This window comes from Alosa sapidissima, chromosome 10, assembly GCF_018492685.1.
Source record: "Alosa sapidissima isolate fAloSap1 chromosome 10, fAloSap1.pri, whole genome shotgun sequence".
Lineage (NCBI taxonomy): Eukaryota > Metazoa > Chordata > Actinopteri > Clupeiformes > Clupeidae > Alosa > Alosa sapidissima.
This window is the reverse complement of record NC_055966.1, coordinates 26786662-26808282: the sequence shown is the minus strand read 5'-3', so window position 1 is coordinate 26808282 and position 21621 is coordinate 26786662. Positions and strand designations below refer to the sequence as shown.

Sequence of the window (21621 nt, the reverse complement as noted above, 5' to 3'; positions counted from 1 at the left end):
TTACTCTCCATCCACACACACACACACACACACTATACACTCACTCTCTATCCATACACACATACACACACACACACACACACACACACACACACACACTCTCTCTCTCCTTTAAACACAGGGACACATCAATTTTAAATACACATACACACACTTTCTCTCTGACATACACACTTGTTCTACCTCACACAGACAACTCATGACAGCTTAAAGACCACCTTGTACGGCTGTCTCCTCGCATTACATGCTTCTGACTCATACCCATAATCCACTGGTGCACTTTAACACCTTCATGAACGACAAATGCTAATACTCTTCAACACACACACACACACACACACACACACACAAAATGTGTGTGGCATCAAGGGCCAATAAAACACACAGAAGCTGTGGACAGCTCCTATCTCTTGTCAGCGGCGAGATGAAACACCGCGTCACTTCAAAGGGGACGACTGCCTCTCTTTCTTAAGGACTCACAAGAAGCTCTCCAACAGAAGCAGCACAGACACACACACACACACACACACGGCTAGAGGGAGAGAGGAAATGGGGGATAGAGAGAGTCAGGGAGAGAGAGAGAGAGAGAGAGAGAGAGGGGAGATGGAAGGAGGAAGAGAGAGTTAAATAGAGGGGGTAAGCTTTAGAAAAATGGCGTCTAAGTGATCTGAGCATTTAAAAAAAAAAAAAAATGCACCGTCCTTCTACAGAGCTCTCTAAGCTCAGGAACAACTGACAGAATGAGGAAAGGATAATGAGTGTGTGTGTGTGTGTGTGTGTGTGTGTGTGTGTGTGTGTAGATGTACGTGCTCCTCAAATTAGACCACTAGTTCACCAGCTGGAGGTAATGAACTCGCACGGTTCCTTCTCATGCCATTCTCAGGTCATTTCGTGTTCCTCCGCATTGATCAGGAACACATGGATACACTCACCTGCTAATGGGTCAGACAGCCATTAACACCTCTCTGGCACACACTGGTGGCTTGGCTCAAATTAACATTAGGAACTGCGCCACTCTAAATTGGCTGCATTTGTAGAACACACTTTGTAAAGCTTTTGTAAATCTGGAGAGCTCACAAACTGACAATACTGACAATACTGCAACCACGAGATCTTGCTTCACCCTGGACTTCCTCTGGATCATCAGCTAAGCCACTGAGTGAACCCCTCCTTCCTGTGCGTAGACTGATTCTCAACCACAAAGTCAATCAGTAAGAACTGGAGCCTACAAACCCTTCATAACAGAGTAGCAATAAGCAAAAGACAAAAGGGAAATGTTAACATATCCACACACACATATATATATATATATATATATATATATATATATATATATATATATATATACACACACACACACACACACAGTAAAAAAAATACTGGTGTTCACTGGTAAACTGGCAGTTGACATTCCAGCAAGATGATATCACATAGGCAACACACACACACACATATTTGGGAGGGGGGGGGACGATATTATCACACTAACAACTGAATTACAAAGAACAAACACAAACACACAACTGAATTACAAAGAACAAACACATCACCCCAGCAAATAAAAAATATTAAGCAGACACACACACACACACATCCCTGAACATCACGTCTAGCTTAAATGTCCATCAGCAGATATGGTAAGGTCACTATCTGTAGACCAGGGCTTGAAAACGAAATTATTTTTCAAACGTTCCGTTCCGAACGGTTCAGGTAGGCCTATGTTTAACGTTTTCGTTCTTGCATGCGTTCCGCCACAAACATATCGGTCCTGAACCGGTTCGGAACGCAAAATATCGTTCGTTCTTAAAGTTCCGGCAGTGTTTGGCGGGCCTATCAAGTCTATTTTTGTGGACTTTACCTTAGATGAGACATAGGGGAGAGCCGGGACGATTGAAACACGGGACGAATGAAACAATCCAGTTTTCTCCGAGTGTGATGATGATAGACAGACGTCCTTCGGTCAAAACATAGAGCATGTTAACCTCCTTCTATCAGCCAAATATCTTCCTGCTATGTCATTTTATGGAGTGATAAACGAGTTTTGATGCGCAAAAGTAAACTTCATTAGTGGTTACATTTTTTCGATTATCAATGAGTGTTTTTCATTTAAAGGTTTGACGTAATGCTTATTCAGTAGACCATTTAGCGTTCTCCACAATCCCAGACTTTCATATCGCATGCTTGTTTACATGGAAAGCAAATCAAGCTGTAGTGACATATGTCTGTGTCGGGACGATTGAAACACGTGTTTCAATCGTCCCGACCAGGCTGTAACTCCATGTATTTTAATTAAATGCACAAATAGGTGTGTTTAAACAATTATTTATGGAGGTAAGACATAGAAAAACAGTTTTAGGAAGATGAAAATACATTTGGGCCCACCAGATAGGGGGTTGAGTTTCCCCATGTTATCCTATGGAGACTGACGGCCGGTGGGTCGTTAAGCCTACTTATTTGGATGTGCATTGGCCTAACCCACCTAAAAACCTAGTGAAACGACATTTTCAACAATATAAACATGATATAAATGGGAAAGCTTACCGTTCTAGCTATAAACATGGCAGAATCATCCACAGGGCATGATATTTCAAAAACCGCTGCATACACGCTTCATGATGATGGCAATGAGTTGTTAACAGACATGCACAAAGACGTATAGCCCTGCAACAATATATCTAAAATAAAAACTTTTGGGAGTACCATTTATGATAACGGTTTTGTTCAAAGCTGAAAATGCATCTGTATTTGACAGAGGACAGATGTAGGTTACTAGTGACCAAATATTAGCTTTCTGTGTGGTACGATCGCTATGTAAATTACGTTTAATTAAAAAGTGTTTCAACTGTCCCGGCTCTCCCCTACTCATTATTTCCCCTTGATTTAGCCTACCGTAGCTATGCCCAAAAATAATAAATCACAGGCAGCATCCAAAAACATTCAGATGGGCTATCCATCCCATAGCCAGACTTACTGTAGACCTATGCCTATAAATAATTTCTTATCAAAAATATTTCTGGATACGTGCTAAACTCCTTACCTGATTGTAGCCTAAGTTTTATCCATATGGAGATCTTCAAAGGCTTGCGCTATAATTCCAACCCTGTTTATAAACGAACCTGTCTGTTGCTGACAAGGCCTATCTCATATTTCCCGTTTAACTCTTCTACATAGAATAGGCTACAATTGCGCAAACATTTCAAATCCCGACTTTAAAAACAAGGCGTGGACAGGCAAAATAGGCTATTACGCATAGGCTACAAACAATTTCCAAATCAGTTTCAGTAGCCTACGCTACGAGCTGGCCTAAGATCCGAAGTGGCAGACGGATAGGTTACATTACAACAGCAAGACAAAATATACACATTTGGACCAAAGGTCCATTTATTCTTTTTTTTTTTTTTTTTTCAAACTGCAGAAATCAAATTATTAGGCTGTTCGCCTACAGTAGTTGGCTACATAGCGGCTTGTTAGCTCACATTAACAGTGTAGATGCGGGCTTGTTTTTCGCACAACCGGAAATAGTCTCCCTGACATAGGATATGCTTTTGTGAAATTTTATAAAATATATAGAGAACAAAAAAAAAACGTTATTAACCGGTTTTGTGGATTTCAGAATAACGTTTCTGTTCCGGAACAGTTGAAGATCATTTTGTTTTCGTTTCCGTTTCTGCTCCTCGTAAAATTCCGTTCGTTTTCGGTTTTCGTTTTCGTTCCTTGAACCGGTTCGGAGCCCTGCTGTAGACAGCTTGTCAATTCCCTCCTCTTTGTATGGAAATAGGCTAAATTCAGATGTGGACTTTAGCCTATCAGAAATACAGATCTAAATAGAGTAAACTACAAATTAAGGAACAAAAATCAGCATGTGTGTTTTAATAAGACTGAAAGAAACAGACAAAAGCAGACACAACCTTGATCTGTCTGTGTGTGTGTGTGTGTTTGTGTGAGTTCGTTTGTTTGTGTGTGTGTGTGTGTGTGTGTGTGTGTGTGTGTGTGTGTGTGTGTGTGTGATCTCTTTGCATTAGTAGTAAATGAGGACCAAACTGGATACTCCATGCATCTCACTAATCAGTCATCGCACACTCACCCCACAACAACACCCTACACACACACACACACACACACACACACACACACACACACACACACACATATACACACACACACACGTGAGGCCTATGAATGACCTGGCAGGTGTTCAGCCTAACCACTTCATCCCACTCCCAAACAGGCTTGTGCTCCAGAGCTAAAGACGGGTCTCAGCTAAACTCACACACACACACACACACACTCACACACACACACACACAATAAGCGAACAAGAGAGAGCGAGAGACAGAGAGAGACAAAAAGAGGAGGCAGATGATGAACACACAAATATGAGCACACACACTCAGGCACACGCACGCACGCACACCCCTGACAGATGATCACACACCACAGGGTCAGTAAACCTGACTCCTAAGAAAGGCTACTTCAGCCTGTGGCAGCATTACACACGCACACAAACACACAGTCATAGCAGATGGGGACCCAGTCTAAGGTCAAAACTCACTCGCTCATTTCACCATGACCCATAAGGCATCCATGCTATAGTGTTCCCCTTAACCAACCAGGCAGGGACCCTTCACTCACACATTCACTAAAAAATGCACACTCACGCACACAAGCACACAGACACAGACACACTGTCCCAATCTAAAAAATAAATAACCATAATAAATATTCAAAATAAATATTTATAAGGAGTCCTAATGTTTCTATACTGATCAAACTCCTGATCATGTGAACTGTTGATTAATTACCCTACCACATGATGGTATGACCTCATGGTGGGCCCATTGTCACATAACGTTTGATTATATCTCTAACCTTTGCCTTTTTCACAGGAGAAACTAACTAGGAAGCAGGAAATGTAATTAATGTGTACATTGTCATGTCTTGATTAATGCACTCTCACTACAACAATGGTCTCAAGTCTCTTCAAAGTACTTCTCATGTGACCCAAAAGCAGCTGACCTCCAATCATGTGATCCATTTCAATGTAACCAACCACAAACTAGGTAGCCTATTTAAGTGAAGTTTACAGAGCATTCTAGGAGCCATTCTGTAGTCAGAATCTCCCGCACCACTAAGGTGTGTAGTCATCATCCTCTGAGCTGGTATGTTCATTCTCTGATTGCTTCATATGGTTTCCTAAATGTTCCTTTAACCTGTTTTCGTAACTTTCACATTATTCATTTAGATGTACCTTCTATAATGTATTGGATGAATAGCTTGTATCTGACAAATACATTGTGATGTTCTGACCCGCATAGCCTTTCTATTGTACTTGTAGTCCAGAGTAGCAGTTTAGGTAACGTTACTAGCATAATGGACGGTTGGGATTAGTTATCGCCGCCGTAGAAACTAAATCACCTGGGAGCTGGCATGTTATTATGAAATGACCAAGCATTACACAGCGGTGGGCAGTTTGTCAGCGATGGTCCTAGATTGGTCGCGAAAACCTAGCACAGCCTGACCCCCTGTAGCATAGGAATTTGCTTGACTGTCTAACACGCTGATGAGTATAGCAGTCCGGATCAGCATGTAACCTCTGACCACTTCCAGACCAATACGTGTTATGTTTAGGAACCGCCCAAATTAATCGGCAGATGGAGGAGACCTATAGTATATATTCCTAAGCTTGAGCGCGTGTCATAAGAAAACGAGTTAGGCATTCTCATTAACAATATGCATTGTGGGCGTATCAACCCACTAAGGATAACAATGTTACAATGAACCGAAACTTTTCTAATATTGAGCGGAGTCAGATTTATTAGGTTTAATAGGGGTTTATAATCAATTGATATATTTCCAACAGCGCGCGGACAGCTTCACGATTTCCTTCGACCACTCCCAGTTCCCTCATTGGTCCTGACGAGTGACGTCTTACATATTCAACACTAAAGCAGCATTATGCAGTTCTGTGCTGAACTTACTTTAGTAACTGTGGTAGTGTAGTGGCTAAGGGCTTATTCAGACCGCAAACGTGTCATGTGTATTGCATGTCTGTTCCGTGGTTTGTGTGTTGCGCGTTTTAGCTCATTTTCAGGAAAATGGACAGGTAACGCGGCTGTGAGTGTGAACGTAAAGCTCATAACAAGAGTGGAGGCCTATGGAAATGTCCATCTACCGCGGTGTCCGAATTACAGCTATCTAGGGGTGTAAAGATAAACCGATACGTATTGGTATCCGTTTTTAACGTGTAAGATACGGCTACATCAATACGTGAAGCCTCGTATCGGAATAAAACTGAAATGAACCGGTCGTTATATCGATTTACTTCTTACGAATCGGTTCACAACTTTTTCTGCTCGCTCAGACTCTCATTTACGTTCCAAGCAGCGCGTTCATCCCACGTCCGGTTTTGAAACTATACGTGGCACGGAATTGTGGGTAATGCAGTTCGTTTTTGGCTACATTCATTGCCCAAAGTTGTCAAATGACCTCATTACCCATACATCTACTGCAACTTAAGCACATGACAACTCTCACTCGGTTTTACAGTTTTTACTCTTTTGTTTTTCAAAATCCAGCGTGAATTTAAACACTAAACAGCAACGATAGTCTGTAGAGTATAGCCTTACGTTTGATGAAGGGATTTCCTTAATGTTAATAATTTGGCCCTTGCTAAAACGATGCACGAATTATTAGCCAATTATTTTGTTCATATTCACTCAGACTTGTGGCATTATAGGTTTCTGCATTAGGTCTACCGTTGGAACAAAATAAACCCAGAGAGTTCATTGATATGTAGGCCTATTTTATTCTTGTAAGCTATATGAGAAAAGGCCAAGAGTGTCTTAAGCATTGTTTTATTTTATTTCGGTATTGTCTTACCTCAACAAGGCTACAGCTCCATGAAAACAATCAGATATAACTCTATAAAATCTATAAAGTCTATAAAAAAAATATGTTGTATTTGGCTGCTGTGTTTGACTGAAATGTAGACTATTCTTTTTTTCATTTCAATACAGTACAGTATATGAAACAAACCTCAGTTTAGATAATCATATTCACACATTTTTTTGCCTAATTGACAACCATGACCATGATAACTGATAATATAAAATTAATGTGCACCTTGAGCAAATGATAAAAAATCTTTCAGAATGCTTTCCATTCTTGAACTGCATCGAATCGCACTGAATCGTTTTTTATGAACATGTATCTTTTCTTGTATCGAATCGTGCCCATGTATCTAGATGCGAATCGTATCGTCTTTTAAATGAGAGATTCACACCCACCTACAGCTATCCATTCGGATGGGAGATGAGAAATGTCAGTTCGTCATCCCATGAGGACGGTACAGAACCACGGGCCCTTCCACTGACCCTGTCTGAGGCCTGAGACTGGTCTTCAAATAACCCACCACACATCGTGTGTGTGTGTGTGTAGGCTGAGAAAGAGGACCAATCACTGCAGTGACCTATTGTGGCCGAAGCACTGACTCTGTGTGTGAGGCTCATAGACTTTGTACACACACACACACACACACACACACACTGGGCCAAGGACACTTGCCCAGACATTCTCAATCCATATCAAACACATGCCAAGCCACTTAATGCCCAATCAATACAAAGCTATGGATTTCAAAGATACAATATTTACTCAGTTAAATTTCTGTGTGTGTGTGTGTGTGTGTGTGTGTGTGGAAAAAGAGGATCTGACGAGAGGAGAGGGGGGCGAGAGGAGAAGGAAATCTAAGGAGAGAAAGGGTGAAAGGAGAGAAGGAAGGAATGATGGATGGAGAGAGGACAAAGGAAGAGGGATGAGGGGATATGAAAGAAAGAGGAGAGGAAAGAAAAAGAGAGAGAAGGGAAGACACACACACACACACAGAGGACACACACACACACAGAGGACACACACACACACACAGAGGGGACACACACACACACACACACACACACACACACACACACACACAGGACAGGGGACGTGAAGACGTGGTCAAGCTCCCTAGGGCCTTGTCTATAATAACCATCCAATCATACAAGGTCGAGCAAATCATACCCAAAAACAGCAAGCTGACAAACACACACACACACGTCTTTGAAAATAATTACAGGCCGCTGTAGCAGAGCGGAGAGGTGAGTGACTTCTCATTTGCGTCGGCTGGCTCCATCAGACAGGAGATGAAGGGCGTAAACACCTTCCTCCTCCGAGGAAGCACGGGCTCAAAGGGCTGCTCACACATCAACAGCCTGGATGCAGGAGCGCTTATCAGCTCAGCTCACTCCACAAACACACACACACACACACACACACACACACACACGTGTATACACACAAAAACATGCATGCAGAAATGCTCATAGACACACACAGGCAAACATGCACACACAACCACATACACATACACAAGCATGCATGCACACACACACACACACTCGGCACGCAGACAGGCTGAATTAATGGGAGAAGAGTCCTGTCATCCCTGGTCCCACCTCCACACCGGCGCACGGTAGGAGGGCTGCCAGGGCCTCCATTACAGCTGATGACATGAGAGAGAAAAAGAAAAATCACTAAATCTGCCGCCCAGTTGAAAATGGACCGTGCTCCAAAAAAAGGGCCCACATAAAGGCTTTTCTATTGGAGTTTTGTCTTCCCCCTCTCTTTTTCTCCCTCTCCCTCTCTTGTTGTTTGCGGACCCCTCCTGGGAGAGCTGACCTGTTGCTGCGGTGGTCAGGCTACTCTAATTGCGCTCCAGTGTCTCTGCCCCTGTGTGGCGCGACCATGTGGAAGAATTAGAACCCCCTGCCCACGAGGACATCAGGCCCTCTACACAATGAGGATGACTGCCACACCTGGCATGCACATGCGCGCACACACACACACACACACACACACACACACACACACACACACACACACACCCTGTGCGCTGACTTTCAACTGACTTTCCTCACAGTGTGAGGAGGTGGGGGGGGGGGGGGGGGGGTGGGTCTTCAATACGGAGAAGGTGATGTCTGCTCCACGTCCAAATAGGATCTCACTGGGAGGCCAGACAGAAGCCGTCTGCGGCTGACATCTGGCTCAGCGCTGGCCCAGGTCTGGAGGGACAGTTCATCATTCACAACAAAAGGGCGCTGTGGCGCAACTGGTTATAGCGCCCGCACCATATTCAGGTCAACGGGCCCACGAGTCATTTCCTGGTCCCGGCCCATCTCTCTCTCCCACTCACCTCTCGTCACTCTCTCCACAGTCCTGTCAAATTAAAGGCATAAAAGCGGCAAACAACAAGCTGTTTTTTAAAAACAAGCTGATGAAGACAATGCAAGGGACCGTGTTTATTGGTTGCTCAGTGTTCCTCCGATGTTCCTCATGCCAGAGGTGCGTTTATATTCACAAACATAGCTAAACGTTCCCAAACATTCGCAAACAATTTTCTGTTTGCCTTGAATTTGCCATGAACATTTGTAAACACTCGCAAACAGTTTGAGGAGGTAGTTCTTCACGAACATGCTGAGAGTTGAACGGAGAGTTACCACTGAGATGGAATGTTTACACAAAATCGTACAAATGCATCTGTTCATACAAACATGTCTGCCGGAAACGTTTGCCTCTGAATTTAAACGCACCTCTGACCACAGCACGCGGTCATTCAGAATCAGCAAACAGGCATGTGAGACAAGCATGAACCACTAGGCTGCAGCAGACATACAATCCAACAAATGGTGAGAGGCACCACACACACGGTTACTCACACACACACACGCACGCACACACTGAGGAAATAAATTGATGTGGGTGCCGGAGACCTCCTCCTGTCCTTCTACACCAGCCAGGACCCAGGAGATATTACCCAGGGGTGAAAGGGCGTTGCCGCTAGCAACAGCAGAGAGGTTGGGAAACTTTGGTGTGGATGGTGGTGATAGTGGGTGGAGGTAAGGGCAGAGGGTGGGGGTAAGGGCAGTGGATGGGGGCGGGGGCAGTGGGTGCGGGTGGGGGTGGGGGCAGTGGGTGGGGGTGGGGGCAGGGTGAGCAGTCTGTGTCGGGTCTCCACGGCCTATCTGTCCCGCAGTAATGGACCGGGGAACAGCAGCGCTACTCCAACAGGGCTGATTGGATCAGACCTCGCTTTATGGGACTCAGGATGAGCATGGTGTGTGTGTGTGTGTGTGTGTGTGTGTGTGTGTGTACATGCCTGCAATACGTAGCAAACCTCAGCAGGTCAATCTGATATTAACACAGCTCCATTCAAAAACAGTAACATTTTACACACACACACACACACACACACACAGATCCAGAAATTGCTGCTCAGGCATCTATCAACACAAGAGCCATTTCTGTGCTTAACTGTGTCTGCCTCAGGCAGGGGGGGCCGCAGGGGCCAATCTGCGGCAGAGATAAAAATAAAAATAAAACACACCGCAGCTGCCTGGGGGCTTCCAACAACACCAGCCTGGAGACAGGGAGGGAGAACATCAGCAGTCCTCACCAGCAGCAAACACACACACACACACACACACACACACACACTGGAAGCATATCACACATACTCGAAACAGTTAGAGAAAGAGAGAGAGAGAGCGAGCGACTGTGCAAAACCAATATCTATTCTATACATCGCATGTACCCCACTTCTGTCTGTAGTGTACACAATCACTTTCAACCATTTGATCTTCTTGAAATAGCTGCATCCAAAATCCAATTTGTATTCCTGTTTTTGAGAAGACATTTGCTGACTTTTCCCACACATGCTCCTCTGACCGCCCTGAGACTCTAAGAGACTGCTGAGTCCAGGGACTTTGGCCACTACTAACTGGTCTCATGGGCTTGGCCTAAGGCAGCATTCCCAGAAGAAATGCTACATGCAAAACTGGATAATGGCCACAGCAACAAACACACTACTGACTGGAATATTTAAACCGGGAATTGGATATCCCACATTAACATCTAGAATCCTTGTGCCGTAAATGTCCTCAGGGAGACACATAGGATTCACACATTCACACACACACACACACACACTTCCTTGTGTATAACCTTGCTAAACACCACCATGTGTATATCATTCATAATATGAAAGAAAACCATAGTTTGATGCCACAAAAATTACAGGAGACAAGATGCTGACAGTCAGTTCTCCCTAAGCTAGCCCTTACTTAGGCAACTCTCTCTCACACACACACACGGGCATCCAACACACCCATGCAAACTCAATCCCCTCCGCATCGCAGCTCTGGGTACAGTTTTGCCGGAGCCAAGCAATGTGCCGACAGACCTCCTCCTCCTCCTCCTGCACACAATCCCAAATTCAGTCTGCCAATTCTCTCTCGCTCGCTAACACACACACACTCTCTCGCTCATCAACACTGCTTCTGATCGTCTCTGCCATGCGCCCCACTCTTCGCTCTCTTGACAGAAGCTGATGCAGAATTGTGTGTGTGTGTGTGTGTGTGTGTGTGTGTGTGTGTGTGTGTGTGTGTGTGTGTGTGAAGTGGGAGAGGTGGAAGATGCAGGTCCGGCGAGGAGGAGGAGGCGCTTCAGAATCTGCTGCGCTCATTTGCTATCCTCGGCGAACACCGCTCACAGCTCGTTGGCCAATCACACTGTGGCAAAGACGAGGAGTTTGTGAATGGGCTGCGCGCTACGCAAGGTGTGCATTCTCCTACAAAGACACACACACACGCCGGCGCATGTGCTCTCACACATGGCAGAAAATACTACTGTCTGAAAGTGAGAGAGAAAACACTGCTATTGTGGTTACACGTGTGTGTTCAATCACACATACACAAACATCAGAAATCCTGTGCCCTCTTAAGATGTGTGTATGCGTGTGTGTGTGTGTGTGTTTCATTTCCATATGGTGTAACATTTTATTATATTCCATCTCCTTAAACAAATACTAGTGCAGAAAATATCAACACCAAAAAAAAAAACCACGAACAATCTTTCTCTTTGCAACACACACCCACAACATACACAGAATCCTTCCCCCGGAGCAGTTCCTGATGTACCAGTCACCAGCTTCCTGAAACTGCCGAGGCACAACAAACATAAACGCTGCGGCAGTTGATGTTTACGGCCAACAGAATCCCTGGCATGAAAATCAGCCCTCCCATTCGCCGGTTACAAAAACACCGTTGACTTTCCATGAAGTTCCTCGCTGGCACGCAGGGTGCAAGATATCTGTTGACACACACTGAGGTACGGGTACGGTGGATAAACAGTGCCATCTATAGGCAGACAGCAGTACTGCAGCCAACACCTTGCCTCAACTCATAACAAGATGACATCATTCTCTGGGCTCAACCCACAACATACAAAGGGCAATGGGTTCTCTCCTGCTTCAGAAATTCCCTCCTGAGCCACTTAAGGAGAAGTGTCACACAAGCATACACATAAACTTTTACAACATATTTATTTCTGCTTTGTTCTGCCTCTCTAGAAGAGAAGGATCCATGTTTTAAATGCTCTCTCTCTCTCTTTGAGTATCTCTCTCTCTCTCTCTATCTCTCTAGAGGGCATGTCTGAGCATTATACACGCAGAACTCCAGCTGGATGTACGGTCCGTCGATATCCCTACAAAAGTTACATGCTGTTTAACAAGTGCTTTCACAAATCAAGTCTGACATCATGCTTCCCGCCACAGCCGTAAATTCATTTGTGAAATCTTTCAGTGCTCATAATGCAGCGGGAAGCCAGGAGCGACGCATAGCGGTAGCGGTTCATAGGTAAACACCGCCCCCCGCTGTTGGCAGTGAGGACTGCAGCAGCAGCACACAAGCCCTGAAGATGAGGGTTTCAGGGTTCCTTGTGAACACACACCTGCCTCCTTCAAACTGCACTAATAGGCTTCTAGTCAGTCACAGATGTCCAAAATGATGTTTATTAGTTTGAGGCAGGTATGTGTTTATTAGTTTGAGGCAGGCCATGTGTGCTTATGGTACATGTTTATACCAAAAGAAACTCACATAAGTACGTAAAAAATCTTAGATACAGACGCCGACAAACCAAGCTGCCAGTCTTTGTGTCCATTCCAAAAGTCAACATAATGTCCAGCCAACAACCCTACCATTATCCACACTATTTCTTCACATGCACGCACACACACACACACACACACACACACCACACACACACACACACACACACACACACACACACAAAACCCTCCAGGTCTCATTTCAGGGGCTGATTAGGTCCAGCAGGCAGAGACACCTCCTGACCGGCAGCAATGTCACACCTGGTTAACCGGCATTCGCTATGCTGACCTATAAGCATCACACAGTCAATGTGTGGGGTGGGGATGTAGGAGTGTGTGTGTGTGTGTGTGCGCCTGGGAAATGGGGGTCCTGATGTGCGGTCTCCAAAGTTAGACCCAGACAGCACACATTTAGTGTGCACTGCAGCCATGGTAAGGGTTAAATATAATGGGGGGAGATTTTTCGATAAGACACTGCACTGCACGCTATCCAGCCCCCTCAGTCATACCAGCAAGGGGGAACATAAACAAACCCCTTATAGGGGGGCACAGAGTGGGAGGGAAGAGATCTAAAAATAAATAAAAAATAAGAAAAGATGAACAAGAAAAGCAAGATGAAAACATACAAAGGGGAGGTAAAAGGGAGAGAATACTGCACTCTAAAAGAAAAAGTGCAGCCTTTGTTAATGGACTCAACAGTCGCCAAATCACTAGTTTCGGTTGCATCCAAAAGAATGCGAACATCTTTTGTTATCAGTAAACAAAAACCGTATACACTTACTAACATGCTTCTTCATGTTTTAGTTTTTTTTATACAGTCAATGGTTTCAGTGAGCACACGCAAACAGATCTTGGAACTCAGGTATTCACTTCCATGCCATTCATACCTAGCAAATTACCACCATGGCGTTTAAAACAATGGCATCTGTGTGAAAATGCTGATGATGACGCATAAGGTTTAGCATTTTAAATATCATATATTGTATGACAGGATGAGGATGTGTGTGTGTGTGTGTGTAATGAAATCTGCATGTAACAGGGGGAGTTCTTGTTGCTCTGTGAACACGTAACGCAACATGTCACTAGGGTGGTGATAGCTCTTGCAGAACCAACCAGACAGAAACACTGTTCCGCTGAGAGCGCCTTCTCACACAAGCTCCCCTGCGTCCCTGGCATCATCAGAAGACAGGTCATTAAGATATGTGCGCTTTGGACACACGAGACCCATCCTCCTCCTCCTCCTCTCTGTCCCCATAGAGATGACACATTAAAGGTCACTCATCCTCAGCGAGATGATCCAACTGAGACATGAGGTTATTATGGGCTGGGTGACTGGGCTCTCTCCGTCGTCTCTTACTCACTGACACACTTAAGTCTCACTTCATTCGCACAAGACTGTTCAGTCACCGAGCTCAAAGTTACTCACACTGCTGTTCACTAGGTGTTTGACTGGTATCACTATAACTGGGTAATCATTCTATGTTGTTTTTTAGGTCTTTTAATTATTATTGTAACACTTTTAAACTATTGCCCTTTTATGCGTTTATGCACTATTATTACCTTGTGTGTTTTACGTTTTGTCTTTTATTCTTTACTTTTTAAGCTATTATTTGACGATTGCCCTTCTATTGTTTTATTAGCTATTCCTGTTTTCTTTTCTTTATGTAAAGCACATTGAATGACCTCTGTGTATGAAATGCGCTATGTAAATAAACTTGACTTGACTCACTTCTCAAGAGCTCACAGCAGAAATCTGAACCCATCTAAGTGAGACCAAAGTCCTTTTAGGCAAGTCCCTCCACTCAGCGGCCATATGGCAACTCTTTTTGGGCACTCGTCGGGCATCCATTTCGGCAGAAATGTGCATGCGCAAGGCTTCACGACACCAATCTTGCTCCAGCTGCGAGTTCACAACACATGATTGGGAAGATGTCTTCACAACACCATATGATTGGCTCAATGTATTCACATCACACCACATGATTGGCTCAATGTATTCACATGTCGACGTTTTGCCGAGGAAGGGGTGGGATATGTGTAGACAACGGCCATATTGACGTTACAAACTAACCCCATGCATTTCTATGGAGGATTTTTTGAGTGCTGTGTCTCCTTAGAAAAGTCTCTGGTGAGACCCACAAACTGACCTGTTGAAAGTGGTCAGCTGTCTCACTTTGAATGTCTGCAACAGTTCAGATTGTACTTGTGTGTATGTTTGTGAGGGTGCACATGTCATTTCATGTCAGGGTGTGCGAATGTGAGTTGAAGTGCGTTGGTACGTATATGAGTGAATGCATGCGCCTGTGCGCCGTGCGTTGGTGCGTCTGTCCCTACTCCTTGTGAGCAACGCCCGCTAATGAGAGGGTACAGGAAGGCTGGTACTGGTGGGATGGCTCCTCTTTGAGGTGGTTCACCACGGGGAATAAGAGGGGCACTTCCATAAGAAAGCCACAGGCCCCGTTTCCTGTCCCTGCCTACAATTACCACCCGAGTCTTTCCAACCGCATCCAGACAAACACACCCAGCAAACAACAGCGCTGGAGCAATTAGGCTCCACACACCATACACTTCCCCTGCAACAGTAAACAGACAGACAGACAGACAGAGAGAGAGAGAGAGAGAGAGAGAGAGAGAGAGAGAGAGAGAGAGAGAGAGAGAGAGAGAGACAGAGACGGAGACAGAGACAGAGAGAGAGAGAGAATAGGAAGAAAAGACAGGAATGGATTGAAAATATGGATGAATGGAGAAAAAGTAAGAAAGAGATGAGAGTAAAAGATGAGACGGGTTAAAGAGTGAGAGTTGAGTCCCGGGTGACACCCATGCCTGCCTCTGCTTGCTAAAGGGAAAATTACAGCTGTGTGAATGAGGGGCAATTAGGAGCCAGTTTTATAGGGCTGCTTCCTGCTGTACCCACTGCTACGCTACGCATCACTACTGTCTACCTTCTCTGCACCTCCTCTCCTTTCCTCTCCTCTCTTCCTTCTCCTCATTCTCCTCTCCTCTCTACTTCCTCTCCTCTCCTTCTCCTCATCATCTCAACTCCTCTTCCTCTTCCTCTTCCTCTTCCTCCTTCTCCTCCTCCTCCTCCTCTCCTCTTCCTCCTTTTCCTCCTCCTCCTCTTCCTCCTTCTCCTCCACCCTCACCCCTCCTCCTCCTCTCCTCTTCCTCCTTTTCCTCCTCCTCACCCCTCCTCCTCTTCCTCCTTTTCCTCCTCCTCACCCCTCCTTCTCCTCCTCCTCTCCTCTTCCTCCTTCTACCATCCACCTCCTCCTTCTCACCTCCTTTCCAGTCCTGTCCTCTATTCCTCCTTTTCTTCTTTACCTCAACTCCTCTCCTCCTTCACTCCTCTCCTCTTCCTCCTCTCATTCTGTTCTCCATCTCTCCTCTTCCTGTCCTCCTCCTCAACCCTCACTTCTCCCCTACACACACACACACACACCATCTGCTTTGCATGTGGTTTGCATGGCTCCCAGACAGTTGAGATGAGCCAGAGTACCAGGGGGGATTCAGAACCACAGGATCTTCCACTTGCCTCAACCCATCTCCCTCTCACACCCACACATTATCACCTTGGTCACACACACACACACACACACACACACACCCAAACATACACACCCACACACAGACTGCTTCAAGTCTACCCACCTCTTGCTCTCAAGTTACAGATAACATTGGTATTTTCTGACTATATTCACGAAGCATTTTATCTTACCACTAGGAGTACTCCTAAATCACGCTGAAAGTTTTTAGCTTAGAGTTTTCTCTTAAAACCTATTCACAAAGCCGGACAGACCTACTCTTAGTAAGGGAAACTCCTAAGATAAGATAAGAGCTCCTTTGCTATGGTTGACGTCATTACTCATGCACAAGCTTGACTGAAGTGACCACCTTGATTGGCTGATGATTATAACGCGGGAATGAGGGCAGAAACCTCCCCTACGATGATGAGTGACAGGTGACAGGTCTTTGCACTACACAAGTACGGCAAAGGATGGAAGATGATGAATAAATAGCATAAATGAATAAAGAGTAAGACAAAGCAAATAGCCTAGTAGCATAATGAAATACACTACGGATTGATGCAGTATCTTTGCAACATGTTTTAAATGAATCTGTATGACGATACGTACGTTTGCAAAAAGGAGAAACAATTTGAATGAAATGAAACATTGCATTTAGTTTACATGCCATCCCTTGCTGATGAGTTGGTTGCATTTCAATGTTCTATAGATCCGTACAATGGTTCAATAAAAGTGTTTTGAAAGTTCATATCAAAAGTCCATATCTCTCTCTAAAACCTAACCATGACTGCAACAGACCAGGGGACAGGCCAGAGACGCATCTGATGCTGCTTTCTATTTGTCTCGTAAGTGGTAACTGATGACTGGGAAAGACACCACATCCAAGTAAAAACTAGTTGAATGCATTCCAGTTGCTAACAAGTCGTAAGAACAAGATGCTAACATTTGTTGGCAATTGTCTGTCGTTAGCGATTGTTACCAGATATATCAATACTAGTTTGTAACAAAGCATTACACAGTATATACACAAACAAACGTCATATCAACACAGTATTTACACAAACAACTTCCGTAGCAACATAATGACAGATAGAGGTTGGACACTATTGTTCCTACAACTGATTTAAAGAGACACAAATAGACAGAACTGCTATTAAACAGAGCATATCTATAGCTCTCATTTATAGTTAATGGGCATAGCCATCTTGGAAATTCAAACTTGGCATAGCCTACTCAGGGTTCAAACAAGCCAGTGCAACTCTTATGTGCATCTCGCACCGGTTCTTCATCAGCAAAATCCTCAGCAGTTGTCAATGTTTATTTCAGTGTAGCTAGAGCATTTGAGTAACCAGCTACGTGTCCACAGGAGAGAGAATATGAGAAGAGGGAGTAGACATTGACAGAAAGTTAGTGTGAGAAGAGGGAGTAGAATTGTGAAATGACCATTGATCGAGCCCACATTCCTGCCACAGCACCTTCATAATTCTTACTTGAGTGGTCCTCCACAGAATAGGCAGTTTGACATACAGACAAACACCTGGCCACATTAAACAAACCAGCAGAAAAATAATCAAGCGTTTAGATCAAGCACCAACCAGTGGTGTCTTGTGCAAAACACCACCACATACGGCGGGGCTACACTGGGTGCTCAACATGAAGTGTGAAGTGTGTGTGAAGTGTTCGGCTCTCAGAGTGTGTGCACCAGCAATCCACTATAATCAACGATACAGGCTACACCATATGCAAGAGAGCGATTAGACCAGTCTTCTGAAACTATTTTAATGCTCCGCAAATAGAATGCTTAGGCTTCACAACCGGTGTAGTTAGGTTGTTAGGAATATGTGGAATGGTTTCCGCAGCCTTAAACAACAATTGCACACAGTCTTTCATCAGTCTCTCCACCTACAGCTTATCTGAAGACAGTAGCCAGTGCACTCATCTTTAAAGTCCAACTTCGTGCTTTAAAGTCTTTGTGTATGTACTACACGATCCCACCTGTGGACAGGTGAACTTACCTGTCTTGTAATTTTCCCTTTGGAAAATAAAAAAAAAATCACCTCAATAGATATCTGTGCTGCACTGGACACCTGTTGTGGACAGGTGAGTGTACCTGTGAGAAGCTGAAAGCTCACCTGTCATCTTGTAGCCGCTGGCTGCCAGCTGGCCTGCCATGTACTCCCCGTCTGAGCTGTTGTGTGAGCAGCCCCATGTCCGCATCCAGATCTTCTGCGTGCCGGGGATCAGGCTGCAAAGGGCACAATGGGGTCAAAGGTCAAGGGTCGGCACAGAGGAGGGTTAGGTCAAAGGTTTGTTTTGACATTTAGAGGGGTGTTTTCCCTTTTCTCAAATATTTGCCTTTTCCAAATCTGAGCATTTTTTTAAGACTTCTACTCTTTAGTAGTTTAAAGCAGCACTAAAGAAGATTTGCTCTTGGGGTCCCCCTACAGATGAGAAGTGCAATAATAAACAAACTAAATATGCGTCTTTTGCAACAAAGTATGAAAATAACTCATATATAATGTACAGGGAAAGCACCAACAGCTGTCTGTAGAAAATGATCTCCAAATTCCTGTAGCATAGCAGCTTTTTCCCATTTCGAATTCGGAGGGAGGGGCAGTGTTCCTACCCGAACACAGAAAGTTGCTAGGTGGGTAATTGCCTATAGAGGGCCGCTCAGACAATGGCAGAAGTGCCGTTCGTCATGTTATGAGGTTATGTGACGATAGGGTAAAAGGTAAAGGTAAAAAAAAAAAAACATGTAGGTTAGTCATCAAAAACGCCATTCAGGTCCTTCACTGTCTAGAGGAAAACAGGTACATTAATTTCTGACACAAGATGGCGCCAAAGCCTGTTTGAATAAGTAGACTACCTGGATTAAGCTCTGTGATGCATCACCTTTCATTAGCCTTAGATTGTTAGTGATATCAGATATACCGGTAATATATATTATATTCTTGTCTTGCTCCTCCCATTCCTTCCCAAAGCTATGGAAAGGGCGGTTTCCAAACAGTTCACAGAATTCCCCGGAATGAACTCCTTGATCCTAATCAGTGCGACTTTAAAAGTGCCCACTCCACCGAAACTGCTCTGTTGTCTGTGGCAAAAGTGTTCAAATCAGCCAGAGCAGCAGGGGGCTTTTGACATACAGTAGGCCTGGTACAATGGAACAAAACTGGTACCCTACTGATTCTGTTGTCTAATTTATGGTTTTAACTACGATTTGGATTAGGCTACACCTGATTTTAAAAGGCGGAACTTTTTCACCGCAAAGTGTGCACTGCATCATGTAGCCACTCTGCGTCTTTTTATGTTCGCGTCCACATTAAATCCATTCCACTCACGTTTTTAAGAGAATACAGTAGCCTAAAGTTTTATTTTGAACTCTTACTTTGTTCTCACTCATTGCATCCAAATAACAGAAAGAGCAAACTCCAAGTTATGGTAGGGTAAGTTAAGCTATAAGCACATAGCCAATTAAACATGAACACTTTTTGAAACTATTTCAGCTTGTGTAGGCCTATCAGTGCTTTCTGAACATATTGAACACACTTTTAGAAATACCGTGATAATACCGAAAACCGTGATAATTTTGAGGTTACATTTTCATACTGTTACATCCCTAGATGATCCCCAACCATATCTGTCTTTCCCGCCTGATGACACTACAGAGCAGATGTCAGATTATTTTTCTGACATATAGTATAGTATAGTATAGTATAGTATAGTATATATACTTTTTTGATCCCGTGAGGGAAACTTGGTCTCTGCATTTAACCCAATCGGTGAATTAGTGAAACACAAACAGCACACAGTGAACACACAGTGAGGTGAAGCACACACTAATCCCGGAGCAGTGAGCTGCCTGCTACAATGGCGGCGCTCGGGGAGCAGTGAGGGGTTAGGTGCCTTGCTCAAGGGCACTTCAGCCACGGCCCACTGGTCGGGGCTCAAACCGGCAACCCTCCGGTTACAAGTCCAGAGTGCTAACCACTGGGCTACGGCTGCCCCATATCCGCTTGGATGAAGGAACACTAGAAGCTACCTCCAACTAAACTTCTCTACAAACTAACCGAACAAACTATAGATCACCACATCTAAATTGACTTCAAAATTGACTCCTTGTCTCTTGCTCCTTGTGATTGATAACCAGATAACCTTGGCTGACCATGTAGCCTCTGTCACCCGGCCGTGTCGCTTCACACTAGTAAGTATAAGAAACATGTACTTAACCTCACACGGCACCCTTGGCACAACCCAAGCTAGTCTCTCACTTCAACTAGTACAACGGCCTCCTCATGGACCTACCGACTTGTGCAATGAAACCACTACAGATGGTCCAGAACGCAGCAGCATGGTTCTCAATCATCCAAAAAGGGCACACATTACCCCACTGTTCTCGGAGCTCCACTGGCTACCCTTAGCTACACGCATCAAATGCAAGTCACTAATGCTTGCTTACAAAGTGATAGCTGGGTCTGCTCCCACCTCAGTGACGTGTGGGCAGGGTAGGCAGGGTAGGCAGTGCTTACCCTGTGATTTATGCTAATCAATCAATAGAGAGCAATTAAAATCCATTTTGGATAACACAATAGATAAATATAAATGCATATTTTCATAGCATTGTGTGTTAAATATGTGACACTATTTGTTTTAAAACTCCTTAAACATTTCCATTATACATAAAACCAGTGGTTTAGTTTTCAATGAACGGAAAGGCTCTGCTTTTCCCTTCATTGACTTAACGCTGAGTGAATTTTGGACTTTGCGCATGCATCAGTACAATTTCAGATGTATGTATTATCAAACCAAGTATGTTTTAAAATGTAACGTGATGTGTTTTAAGCCAATTACATCGCTTATATGTTGCTAGCAAGCTAGCTGATTACAAGTTTGATAACTAGCAAAATTCATTAATTTCCAAAATAAAACCTGTCTGGTTATAAGGCCATGTAGTTGAGCTGGTCTATCATCCTGTCCCCCGCACGCACTGACTGGTCATTTGTAAGCTTTTCCCAATTAATTTGACAGTCCTTTCCCATGTGAACTACTTAGCATTGGCTCTTGTCCTGAACCCGAGCAAAATGGCCTGCTACATTTTTTCCAAAGAACCAAAGACGC

At 44.3% G+C, this 21621-nt stretch overlaps 1 protein-coding gene across 2 annotated transcripts in view; it reads right to left on the bottom strand.

Moving 5' to 3' along the window:
- cdkal1 (CDK5 regulatory subunit associated protein 1-like 1) overlaps positions 1 to 21621 on the bottom strand; it is a 267508-nt gene that overhangs the window by 243954 nt on the left and 1933 nt on the right. For both annotated transcript variants that reach the window (XM_042106955.1, XM_042106956.1), the window contains exon 3: positions 18636 to 18748. In XM_042106955.1, the coding sequence (XP_041962889.1) occupies positions 18636 to 18748 (113 nt within the window). The remainder of the gene's footprint in view (positions 1 to 18635; positions 18749 to 21621) is intronic.